Raw genomic sequence first — 13,491 nt, forward strand, 5'->3', positions numbered from 1 at the left:
AGTCTTTGCTGCTAGATGGTGTGACTGCAATGACACCAAAGTATGAAGTTACAACACTGCATATGGTTGGCCTGTCCTCCACCTGCGGATGATTGTTATGCTGCTGCTGCTGGTTCTTAATGATTGCAGGTTTTAGGTTTTCTGACTCATCCATGCAATGATATTTGCAATAACAAAACACTTGTAATATTACAATCTATCTCTTATTATAGAAACATAAAATAAAGAAAACAGCTAAAGGACATCTTAACCATGTTCAGTAGAATCAAACGGGGAGCAGAAAATATAAAATTCTTTAATCAATGCGGTTCTACTGCCACCTGCAGAAATACGCTGCTTGGTCAGAAACAACCAGTTGTACATGCTCAGGATTGCCAGTTTGCTGCGTTTGTGCTCGTGGAAACAACCTAGCGTCAGTGGCCATGCTTACTATTCTGCAAATTGGAAATTCTTGCCTGGTTCGGCTGAGGGGGAGGAGCTACATTAACCCGAGAAGGAAAACCTGCCTATTCACTGACTTTTTTTTTTTTTACCAAAAATTTAAAAGAAAATGCAGCTTGGAACCTAAAATGCCTACCTACAATGCTAGTTACATGCTATTGGTTGGCACTTGCAAAACAGCCAATCCATAAGCAACATTGATTTTACTTGCTGTTGATTGTTGGACTCCCAAGCGTGGAGATAAGAAAGTCTGTAGATTTTATCTTCTATGGCAGAGCTAAGATGGTTTCCATTGTGCATTGTAAGGCACATTAAGGTATATTTGGCATTGGAAATATCAAAATAGGCAGATATAAGCATCTTTAGAAGGGGACTCAAGTATTTGCAGATTATAGGTGTGGCCCCTAACTTCTGCAAATACTAACGGCCTGTTGTACAGGGATTAGCTTGTGTTTTTAAAGGGGCAATATTAAGTATTTCCCATGCACATAGTGCCATTTTGTAGCACAATCAAGTAATTATGTTACCATTAGTTGTTGAAAAAGTGCTGTACATTGACTTTGAAGTCTAATGACTTGAGATTGGGCCTCTGTCTCTTTAAAAACTTCTGCTCTTTCTGAAACTCCGGCTTCAGGAAGTCGTCACAACATGGTTCACCCTTTAACAACCAGCACTGTACTGAGAAGTAGCTTTTATAATGAGCCCAGCTGATGCGGAATTACACTGGGTGTTTGCTAATTGCAGCTGGCTAGTCTGAAGGAGCTGAATTGGGGCACTGCGGGTGAGGGTTGCTGTGTGAAGTGGAAGTTCAAAAGCTTGGAAACTGCAGTTCTGAGCAGGAGCTGCGTCTTGAGGGCAGGGCTAGGTCCAACCAGGCGTTTTGCACAGCTGAATGGGTTGCCATGGAGATTCAAGGATTTCTCAAACATGCATGAGGGAGATCAGGCAAGACTCCAGGTATGTTTTTCAGCAGGAAATTATATTATAGCATGAGGTAAAGCTCAAAAAAGTGAATTTTATGTAATTCTGTCCCTTTAAATGATTGTGTTGACTGTGATCAATTAAAACTGCTTCAAATATATCTGAAGTCTTCATAGGTATTTTTCCCTCAGTCTAATCTTGCTTTTCTCCTCTCAGTGTAAGAGCAATTTCAGCTGAACAGGCTCAGACATCATGTTGTGCACCATAATGGATTGTCCTTTTCATAACCAGGTGTCCAGCAGACATCCGTCCATCTCTCCCGACTGGGCTCACATTAGCCTCACCTTTAGCCGCCCTAATTAGCATCCGAAGGATCAAAGGAGCGCTGGAGCTGTGAAATTCAAATGACCAGAAAACAGGTTGTCATTTCATCCTCTCAGACTATTTAGACTGATAATCAACACAACACACAGCCAGGCTGCACCAGAGCGCCTCTGAGCTTCTTCTGAAATGTCTTGTTAGATTCATTCAGACATTTCTCAGATCTCAAAGCCTTCCTGGGCTTCAGTTCTTCTTCTTCTTCTTGACTTGTTTTCTTTTACTGGACCTTGTTAGGCTTTGTAATTACAAAGTGTGTGTGTGTGTTTGTGTGATCAGGGTTAAGCACATCACAGGCTGAGCAGGAGCTGTGTGTGTCTGGGTGCCTCGACATTGGGAAGGTGGCTTTAGTAACACCTAATAAAGCGTCCTGCTCTTTGTTTGCCGGTGTCCCTATGGAAACAGGGATTGCGCGGTGCACTCAAAGGGGGCTCCAACCTGTCCACCATGCATGGTGCTGCTGTTAATGCTGCCATTGAAAAAAAAAAAAAAAAACTTTCCAGTGTGAAGCATTTAGAAGCCAGCCAGGTACCAAACACTGACCGCTGTCCAAGGCCCAACGTTGAACATGGCGGATCAAAGTCCTTTTCACCACACTGGGGGGGTCACAGCATTCTCACAGTACAGCTGAACAACACTGAGCTCCACTGGAATTTTCTTCATCGTGACCCGGCTGCCTCATGTCTAGTGTGTGAAATGGATAGTCACAGACTTTTGTTGAAAGCCGATTTATGCTTATTATCTGCTTTTGTACATCAAACACAGTTTAGCTAAAGGGTAAATAGTGATATCGATGCTCCAGATCAAACTGAAGAATGGCTCCGTTTAGTTGGAAAAGGCCCACATAGTGACATCATGATGTCTTATAAGGATTTTATGGAACAGACTAACAAAAAGTAGTGTTTAGCCATGAAAAGGAAGGAAAATAGTAAGATCTTTTTTTTTCCTTTTTTAAAAATAAATTCTGATAACTTTAAAGCTGATTTTAACTTTTATTTTTTAAAAGAATGTTTTTTTTTTTTTTTACATTTGTTAAAATTATAGATATGTTGTAACAGTATAAAACAAATAATTTGTGAAAAAATTTCAAGATTTTTCTTTTCAATTTTATGCACTAAGCTTAAGCTGTAATTGAAGGGAATATTGGCTCAGGAGGGAAAAACACAAATGCATCCCAACATTTTGCAGACTTTCATGAGTAAAATAATTTTGAACATGAATCCTTTTGCTTCCAGTTTTCAATTGCACAGTAATTTGCGTTGCCTTATCGCAACAAATCCACATAGAGACCGCTGTTTCTTCATGATTAAAGTCAGGAAGAAGAACAGAAGTTCATAGAAAACCTGCTTTAAACACAAGCGCCTTATAAAACCTGATGATGGTGATGAAAAGCTTTTTCCTCTATTTGTTTTCTAGCATCATGTTTGCGAGCACAACCCGTGTAAACACACAGAGCAATATTGAGGTTGGTGAATATGATGAATGTCCAGATACAGAGCAATGAGGTTTTGATCTAATTATCATGCCAGGCTGGATCACAGAGTTTTTCAACACATGGCTGCCGGGGTCCGACACACAGCATCCGAAGCTGGTTTAATGATTCACACGGACCAGAGGAGGTTAGCCTGCCCTTCAACTTCTGCAACGAGGGAAGCAAGAAACTAAATAAATAAGCGAAGGTTCTCTACATGAAGGATAAAAGTGTGTGGACTAATGAGGGTAGAAATAGCCATTAGCTTGCTTAGATTTTTTTTTCTCAGGCCTAGTTCACACATAGCCAGGTCTTTTTATTTTTATAAAGTAATCTTGTCCACACCTGATCGGTTTAAGAAAAGTGTTCATCTACAGCAGGGGTCACCAACTCCAGTCCTCGAGGGCTACCATCCTGTAACTTTTAGATGTGTCTCTGCTCAAACACACCTGGATCAAATAAACTGCTCGTTTCCAGCCTATTGCAGAGAGGAATGAATGCTGGTGAGGGACTTCAGACATTTTGGAGCAGAGGTGAATCTAAAAGTTGCAGGATGGTAGCCCTTGAGGACTGGAGTTGGTGACCCCTGATCTACAGAAAGCTGCTGAATTACATGACTTACTGAGCGTTGATTTAAACATGCCAAACCCACAGGGGGCAGTGTAGTGAAAAGCAGTATGTCAGCTATCATGAAACCTTCAAAACGACCACAACTTCCTGTCAGGACATAAACATGGCGCCAGGAGTTTTTTATTATTATTATTTATTGTTTTATTGGCTTTGGTGGCCTTTATTTGATAGTGAATTGACAGGAAAGTGAGTAATGAGAGAAGAGGGAAGACATGCGGCTAAGGCCACCAGGGCAGGAATCCAACGAACCGCGTCGAGGACCAAGGCCTCCACATGTGGGCTGTGCTTAACCCCTGCGCCACCACAGCACCACTATGGTGCCAGGAGGTTCAGACAGAGAGGTTGAACTACCTTTAAATACCATGTTAAAATAAAACACAAGACAATGTTGAGAGGGCGTGAGGACGCACGTGGAGATGGAATGGCATTTTACCTCGTTTGGGGCAGATAGTTGGTGTAAAACAGCTGACCTCCAAGCGCTCCTTCTCCTTTGCAACTTAACTTGTTAGAAAAGTAAAAGTAAAAAAATGTCTGAACAAATGTAAAAAATCAGCACTTCTCTGAAAGCAGCCATCTTTCTTCCACTGCATGACCAAACAGAAACAATGGTCACATAAATGATGTCAGCAGCGCATTGTCCATCAAGTCTGGACCTCTAAATCTCCGGTTTCCAATGTCCACACACAAAAGCGGGGGAAAAAAAAAGAGAGACGTTGCAAATCTCCACTTTGCCCAGAGGTTTTACTATCAATTGTTTTGAGTAGTATTAAACAGTTTACGTGTGGATGAAAGGCCAAATCGTGTAAAAATCTATTCGGTTTCCCGTATATTCAGCTCGGTGTGGATGAGCTGAATGATCCTTCAGATGCTGATTCCGTCCTGTTGTTCTTCCAGGGCTGACTCCAGACCGGCTCGGTCCTCCATCTCATGATGCCAGCCCAGTGAGCCCTGATGCCACCACACCAGGAGCTCACTCTCCATCCCACCTGCACTACCACAGCCAGGCCCAGCACAGACGCTTTTCCATGGAAGTGAGTAGCAAACGGATTGACGCTGCACAACGAAGAGTTATGGTGACTTCTGTTCACTGTGGTGTGGAATGGACTCACCTAACTGCTCCAGCTGCAAGTTGGGAAAAGCAGAGGGACTCTAAATGCTTCGGTTAGCAAAACCTGAGCAGAAGCCAGGAAGCTTCAGCCAAACATTTCTCTGTAGAGTTGGTTTTGTTAAAGAAACCAACTGGTTATTCTTCACAGGTCGACCATCTTACCTACTTCACTGAACCTCCTGACACTGACCACAGGTTAGGTCCTTTGGCCTTTAAAAACCGTATTAAAAATAAAATCAAAACCAAACATATTTAGGTCAGAAATGAAGTTACCATTGCTGGTATTCAATTGGAGGTATCTTTTTCTTCTGGGAGACATGATTTTATGTTTCATTATATAACTGCCTTAAACAGATTCAAGGTTATCCAGAGTGTGAACAGGTTGATGTCTTCCTCATCTCTGAGTTCGGCTCTACAGAATGACTCACCTTCGCAGCTTTTTAACCTTTCCATAGCGCCACACTTTTCTTTCACAGACTGTTTACAGCCCTACCGTCTCAGGTAAAATAGTCCCGTTTGAAGGAGCATGAGTCACCCTGACTCTTTTTTTTTTTCTCAGACACCATTTAACCTGCACCAGACACACCAGTGAGAATACTGTACGCCAGAGTGAAGCGAATACTTAGAAAGATGTAATGAGGACAGAAATAACAGCATGACAACAACTGAGCCGGTGTTCAGCTTCCGCAGATCTCTACAGCTACTTGCTACAATCGTGAGGAGTGGATTTTTCTAATGAGGGGTTTATAACAGGTCAGCAGCTAATGAGGTGAAAAACAATTAGCTACATTTTTGTAAGAATCTCAGGAATCTTTTGCTTTTCCTTTGATCTTGAGATCATTAATGAATTTGACAATGCTGCTGTAGAACATTGCTAACATCTGTTTTGTTAGTTTCCTTACCTTTTTCAGGTATTTGTTGTTACGTCATTATGTTTAGAAAAGAAGAACATAATGACGTTCTACAACTCCGGCAGAACGTGCTGGCTCAGGGTCTGCTGATAACAGCGGCTGCCTTTCCATTAGAAATCTGAGCAGATTTTTGTCACTGATCTGCTCATGTTGACAAAACTTAATTTAGAAATTTTAGGAATTGTGAGTAGTTTTTCCATTAAGCAAATTGACTTTTGTCATTTCAATATAGCTGCATTGCCATTGACCATGACATTGCGTGAATTGGATTTACGAGAATGAATTCACCCAATGGAGATGCGGCAATTTGAAAAAAACTAACTTTTTTTTTTTTTTTTTTGAGAAAATGTTTTTGCTCTTGGGTGAGGTGATGTTCTGTGTCACAATTTTGCAAAACTGCAATGGAAACACTTTTTTTTGGCATCACATGAGTGTTCAACTGTCACTAATTGTGGCTTTTGGTACAAACTACTGAGTGTCAGAGGGGGAGGAGCCTAAATCAGATACAGTTGAAGCCAGATGTTTACACACACCGAATAAAAAGACACACATTTTTTCTTTCACTGTTTGCAGTTAAATCAGACCAAACTTGTCCTGTTTTAGGTCAAGTAAAATGACTAAAATGTGTTATTTTTGCTAAATGCCAAAAAATTTTGAAAGAATATCTTTAAAAGATATTTTTTGTAAATTGTCTTTTGAACTGTGTGACTGTATGGGTCAGACCTTTTAGATTTCCTTCCTTCAACTGTAATTGGCTCCCATTTAGCCTCAGTCACAATTCTGAATCCACCAACTTTTGAATATCTACTTGACAATCAATTAAATAATAGACAAAAAATAAAATGCCTGAACAAGACAAACAGAACCGTCTGATCCCTTTCTTTCTCTGTCGGCCTCTTCAGGACGTCAGTAAGCGGATGTCTCTGCCCATGGACATCCGCCTGCCTCCAGAGTTTCTCAAAAAACTGCAACAGGAAAGTGAAAACTCCCCCCTCTGCAGACCGCTCAGCCGCATGTCCCGACGCGCCTCACTGGTCAGTAACCATCGGTTTATTTTACACACCGTGTTGTCTTGTCTCGTCCTGTGTGTCGCTCCACCTGCATGAAGGGTAGAGACTCGGACTGAAGGAGTCGTCGTTATTTTGTTCTCAGCCCTGTTGCCAATTAATTATTTTTTGTTACACAGAGTAAACAAGTCATTTGTGGAGTGTAAGATTAGCAAAACCTTTATTTCCCGATCCAGAGGACAGAATCAAATGTTGTGAAATTAATCTGTCTAATGGTTTTCTCTGCCTTTAGTCTGATATAGGATTTGGGAAACTGGAAACGTATGTGAAGCTTGGCAAACTAGGTGAGGTACGTCCCAGCTGATTATTCATACGATTCAGAGGTTCTGTTGAGCTCAGTGCAACATTTACGGTTTGGTTTGTGAGCAACTAAAAGTTAACTCCCTGTTACAACGGTGGGTCACTGTGATAACGAAATCATTTGAAATCATTTTTCACATTTAATGTATTTATCCTGTACCATTCAACTAAAAACAAATTTGCTTTAAAGAAGTCACATTTATTTGATGACTCTGCACCGATACAGCAGACCTGAACACACCAACAGCTTCACAAGCCTGGTCAGACGTGTAAAAACAACTTTAATCTGTTCAGTCTGTGCAATCAGCAGTGTAGCAGCCAATGGGAAATAAATGATAAAGAAACTGAAACTGACTAAAACAATAGGTTGACTACCTTGGTTAAACATGTACAAATAAACTGCAGCAAAACCTTCTTTTAAATGGTTCAAAACGTAGAATTAAGCTGAATAGATCTGGAACATTGTTGAGAAAAACTGTAGATCACACAGCAGGCAAATGTGACCCATATCTGACGTTTCCATGGTAGTCTGACCGGCCCTGTTCTGACCTTTTCTCAGATCTATGTGTCACTTCCATACATGGAACTGATTCAGATCACAAAATGCAATTGATTTTTTTTATTTTATGATACATATTGGACTACAGTGAAACAATAGAAACATTCTCACTCAAACTCAACTTTAAACACTTTGACGACATGATTGCTGTCATTCTAAGGCGTTCTCATTCAGTCAGGAATAGTCGTCACTAATTCCCTAATAAAAGGTGATTCTGAGCAAAACAGAACTACAACGTGTCCAAAGACTCATGTTTCTACTACGGCTCTTTTTCTTTTGCATGATATCACCTGATATGCTTTCCTCTGCTTCTGTTCCCAGGGGACTTACGCTACAGTTTTTAAAGGAAGGAGCAAACTAACGGAGAACCTAGTGGCCCTGAAGGAGATCCGTCTGGAGCACGACGAGGGAGCGCCTTGCACTGCTATCAGAGAAGGTAAAGGGATCATTAACCCTCTCAGATTCTCACTTGGGATTTTCTGAGATTTTTTTGCTCAAACAAATTCACCAGAGAAAAAATTCCCTGGTGAGGAGGCGACATTTTTTGATGAACTTAAATTTTAGGATGGAGCTTTGTGGAGGAAGCGGGGGGGGGGACTAAACCTCCACAAATCTTATTTTATTTAAATTCTCAGCAAAATGAGGTTAAAATCTTTTGTCAAAATAAAATACTTATTAAGCTCACTTTGTGCTAAGAAGCGTAGAAACCACAACACTGGTGTCATTTCTGTGGATTTTCCACATTTATCTTCCTTTGTCTTTGTTTATATGAAGCTTAATGGAAGTTATTTTGGTAGAATATTTAATGTGGAGCTGCTTGAGCCATGCTCTGGATCTTCTTCTTATGAATTTGGAAGGATTTATAGTTATCATTATCGCCACCTGGTGGTGCAGTATAGGCAATACACTTTTTTTTCTTACTGAAATCTAAATATTGTCGCCTTCCTAAACTAACAGACAAAATGATTTTGGCATTAAAAACAAAATTGTCTATGCCAAAATCATTTACATAAATAGTTTTCGGCAAAAAAAAATATAAATAAAAATTATTTTTTTGCAAAAAATAATGTATGCCATTATTTTAGGAAGGTGATGATATAAAAGTACAGTGAGTGACAGTGTATTTTTTTTCAGTTTTTTAACTTTTAGTTCAAAGAAATGTCAATGTCAGACAAAAATAACCCAAGAGAATATATAAATCTATTTTCAAATAATTTTATTTACTTTTGGGGAAACTATCCAACCCAACCTGACTATATGAAATGTTTTTCCCCATTTATTTCAAATTATGAAATTGCCATATTTGTGGTCTAGTCTCACCGCTCACACCAATAGGAATAGTACTCCTGTACTGCAGCAAAATGAAATGGCTTCAGTAGAACCTGACAGCCAACATTAAGTGGGGTCTGTGATATCAGGAGGCACAACATCATGTCTCGATCTAAAGAAATTAAAAAACAGAAGAGAAATAAAGTCTTTGACATCTATGATTTTGGGAGTATAAAGCGATTCCTAAGGCTTTGGGACTCCAGTGAACATGTTAACTGCTGTTGGAGTCCTTACCCACAAATGAAGAAACATTGAACGGTGGTGGACCTCTAATAGGGCTGGTCAGTCTACTAAAATTACTCCAAGACAGTAACAACAACTCACCCAGGAGGTTACAAAAGAATAATATGATAAAAATCATGCTCTGCTTCGTTCAGAGGGTCTGGATCCTCGGCTGTTGAAAAACGATTGCTTCCTGGAGGCGTGGCCTCCGGTGAGGTTTAAAACGATTGGATATGACTGTACCATATTAGTGACGTTTGTGATGCGTCGGCCTGCAACAACAAGCAGACTCCAATTCTAAACCATGAAACAAAAATGGATGTCATCGTCAACTCTTCCTCTTGTTCACTGATCGTCAGACCAACACAGCATTTTAAACAAAGCATCACATCAACGGTTTCTTCAGGATTGGGTAATTTGCTGTGGTTGATGGATGGATGGATGGATGGATGGATGGATGGATGAATGAATGAATGAATGAATGAATGAATTCTCCTTTATAACATAAAACCCTGAAGGAGGAAGTCCAGTTGTCAGTTTGTGACCTTAAGCACAAACCCACTGGGGTAAAGCAGCATCAAAATGATTAAATGCATCAAACGGAAGCTTTCCAGCGATTTAATTAAGTCTGGAATTAGATGGGGTGGAATGACCTTAAACAGGCAATTTATACTCAAAAACCTTCTACTGTGGATGGATTAGAACAATACTGCCGAGAAGACTGGGCCAAAGCGCCAGAATTCCTCCACAGGGATGAAAAACACCCTCTCTTAAAGTTCTCACAACGCTTGATGGAAGTTGCAACCGACCACTTTTCAGATCGAGGCAGGTTGTCTTTCCCTCACTAAGTGGAAATCATTCTCTAATGCTTTTGGAAATAAAACTAAATTTGATCATTTAAACATGTAAGTATGACAAACCCCCCCCAAAAAACATCTTCTCTGGGGAAAATGCTCTTTCATGCTTATGTAAACACATATTATTTTCAAAAACAAAAGGGAAAATTATCTGTTTAAAAATGTATGTGGGATTTTAGTAGAGAAAAGGCTCAAAACAACTATTTTTTTTCTGACTCAGCTAAATACTACAACAGAGTATTATGGCCACACTAATAAAAGAAAAGTACAAGAATAAAGTAATTTTATGAGAAAAGTTGAAATAATATGAGAATAAAGTCATAATATAAAAATAAAATGAACTTTATTCTCATATTTTTTCCACTTTATTTCTCATTATTTCAACTTTGTTCTCATCATATGGTGACTTTTTTTATAATTTTATATTTTTTATTGTTTTCTTACCATGGCCCTAATATTCCGTCATAAAATACACATACTTTTTTCTATGTTCACCCATATAATCTTTTTTTTTACCCATTAAAAAGTGTACTCTCAGCTGTACAGCTTCGTTTTGCTGTATAGGTCAAATTTATCTTAACCCCTAATTGAGAATTATTTTGTAATGTAATAATTCACGAATTCACAATGACCTTTCTGTTGTCCTCATGTACACCTGATCTGTTTTTTTTTTTCAGTGTCTCTGCTGAAGAACCTCAAACACGCCAACATCGTCACGCTGCATGACATCATCCACACGGACCGCTGCCTCACCCTGGTGTTCGAGTACCTGGTGAGTGCATCAGCAGCTGGAGATCAGCACCGTTCCTAAAGGAAGAGCAATGCAACAGCGAGTTGTTCTGTCTTACAGGACAGTGACCTTAAACATTACTTGGACAACTGTGGAAATCTCATGAGCATGCACAACGTCAAGGTGAGAGCTAGCTGTACGTTACTGGTGGGAGGATTTAAGAAGCTAAATGAATGTCCTGAATCTATTTTAAAAAAAATTGCTGAAAACTCCCACTCAGGAATTAATTTGTTTATATTGGTATTTTAGATGAGTGTCACCAATTGGAGTTGTCTTTCTTTAGATTTGGTGTTCCTGTAGTGTAAAGTGACAGGCAGGCAGATTCACACCAAGGAGAACATCAAGTAAGAAAATAGTAAGGGGCAAGTTTACAGCAAAGATGAAAAAATACACAGCACAATTATTGGAATTAGAATACTCAAATTGAAAGAAACATGCTATTGAGTAAAGTCATTAAAAAATAAAAAATCTGCATAAAAGTACAACAGAGCTTTCACAAGAAACACATTAGCGAATATCAGCAGGATGTAAACATTTACTGAGCGGTGCTGGTTGTTGCCTACCAGCTGCTGGGGGAAGGATCTGAGCTCACTCTACTTTATGCACCCAGGATGCAGCAGTTTGTCACTGAAGGACTCCAGACTCTTAAGCTTGGTGACCAGAACAAACTGTGTTCTTGTTCTTTCCCCCTACAATAAGCACACTCAATTCTCAGATTTTAATTGAGGATGTGTATCCTTTTATGTGTTATACTTAAGGTCATTTTTCAGGTTGTGTTTATACGATATGCTGCCTGACAGTCTGACATTTATTCTTTGTTTTGCCTCTTTAATTATCATGCCTTAGTTTTGTCATTAAGCCCTGCTGGATCCTAAACTTGTCTCCATTCTTCTGAAATCCTGACCCTAATTATGAAAAATAAAGTCAAAATGCCTTAAAGCTCACGTATATTTATTTTTTCTGTTGGATTTTTAGACTGTTTTACATATTACACAGTGGACAGATTTTCTAAAGACAAAGTTTCACTGACAAAACAAACAACAATAAAGATTTGCTTTGAGAGAAAATCTATTTCAGTACCTCGGTGTACAAACTGAAACACCATGTATTAATTGCATAAAGACTGATGTTTTTAAGCCTTTTGTTCTCATTAATTATGAGGATTTTCCACTTACAGCTAATAAAAACACAACATTTGAGTTTATGATATCACATCAGATCAATAAGAACAAAAAAAATTGAATACTGAAATGTAGGCTTATTAAAAAAAGCTTAATAGCTGGTTAAAGATTCCTGTTTTAATTGGACAGAACACGTATTCATCAAGACGCATATTCTATTTTATTGAATATGACTGGATACTTTTCCTTCCACTTATTATGCACTGCTGTGTTTTGCTTTATTACATAAAATAAATTACATTATAATTATTGTTGTAAAGTTATGTTGACTATGTGAGGCAGGTCAGTAAACACGGTCACTGTGTTGGAACGGCTGCATTTCCTTTTGAACCTGTGCAGCGTCTTTTCTTCTCGCCTCCCTCCTGCAGATCTTCATGTTCCAGCTGCTGCGCGGTCTCTCCTACTGCCACAAAAGAAAAATCCTCCACAGAGACCTGAAGCCTCAGAACCTCCTCATCAACGACAAGGGCGAGCTGAAGCTGGCCGATTTTGGTAGGAAGCACGCCGACGTTCAACAAACCGAACCGGTCGCTCTCTGCAGTGACTGAGCAATCCTGCTTGTAGTAAATACTTTGAGTCGTATTCTGTTTTATCGCCACGCGGAGGTCTTAAATGCTGATTACTCTCGGCCTTTCTTCATGTTTCCTAGCAACCATAACCCCTCTCTCTTGATTTTCTCAGTTTTGTGTTGGAAGTAGGTCGATAAGCCCACCAGTGTCACTGACTATTTTTAATAGCTTCAGCTAAACACGCAACCAATGAAACGACATGTTGAACTCTTTCATTGGCTAAAAAAGTTCATGGGAAGCAAAGCGAAGCCACCTGTCCTGCTGAGCAAAGATGTAGCTAAAATGGCGTCCTGTGCTGCCCAGGTCTGGCTCGGGCCAAATCCGTCCCCACAAAGACCTACTCCAACGAAGTGGTGACTCTTTGGTATCGGCCCCCCGATGTGCTGCTGGGCTCTACGGAATACTCCATGCACATCGACATGTGGTGAGAAACACTCACCCACCTTTCAGTGCACCCACCCACATCCCACAAGGACGGGAATTCTAACAGATGTTTTATTTACAGGTATGAAGAATTTTATAAACTGATAAATAATTCTTTACATTTTGTTCTCTGACATTAATCAAATATCAAAACATATCAAATATCCGATTTGCTCTTAGTTACATTTCTTGATCAAAGTCACCATAAAGGGATAGCATAATGTAAAATTGACAAAAAAGTTTTTATCTTTACATCATGTTATAATGTTTTTCCTTTATTAAAATTATCTTGATTAAATTTGCCTTGATTCTTTCATGAATGTTTGAGAAATCC

At 39.4% G+C, this 13,491-nt stretch overlaps 1 protein-coding gene across 1 annotated transcript in view; it reads left to right on the plus strand.

The window, feature by feature from the left end:
- Positions 1–13,491, plus strand: part of cdk18 (cyclin dependent kinase 18) — a 52,544-nt gene that overhangs the window by 27,322 nt on the left and 11,731 nt on the right. Inside the window, exons 3-10 of the mRNA XM_014970356.2 lie at positions 4,736–4,872; positions 6,763–6,894; positions 7,160–7,216; positions 8,108–8,222; positions 10,872–10,966; positions 11,045–11,107; positions 12,534–12,657; positions 13,038–13,158. Coding sequence (XP_014825842.1) covers positions 4,736–4,872; positions 6,763–6,894; positions 7,160–7,216; positions 8,108–8,222; positions 10,872–10,966; positions 11,045–11,107; positions 12,534–12,657; positions 13,038–13,158 — 844 coding nt within the window. The remainder of the gene's footprint in view (positions 1–4,735; positions 4,873–6,762; positions 6,895–7,159; positions 7,217–8,107; positions 8,223–10,871; positions 10,967–11,044; positions 11,108–12,533; positions 12,658–13,037; positions 13,159–13,491) is intronic.

The sequence above is a fragment of the Poecilia mexicana genome, unplaced genomic scaffold (genome assembly GCF_051168715.1).
Source record: "Poecilia mexicana isolate PSO_F unplaced genomic scaffold, ASM5116871v1 scaffold_5, whole genome shotgun sequence".
NCBI classification, from domain to species: domain Eukaryota; kingdom Metazoa; phylum Chordata; class Actinopteri; order Cyprinodontiformes; family Poeciliidae; genus Poecilia; species Poecilia mexicana.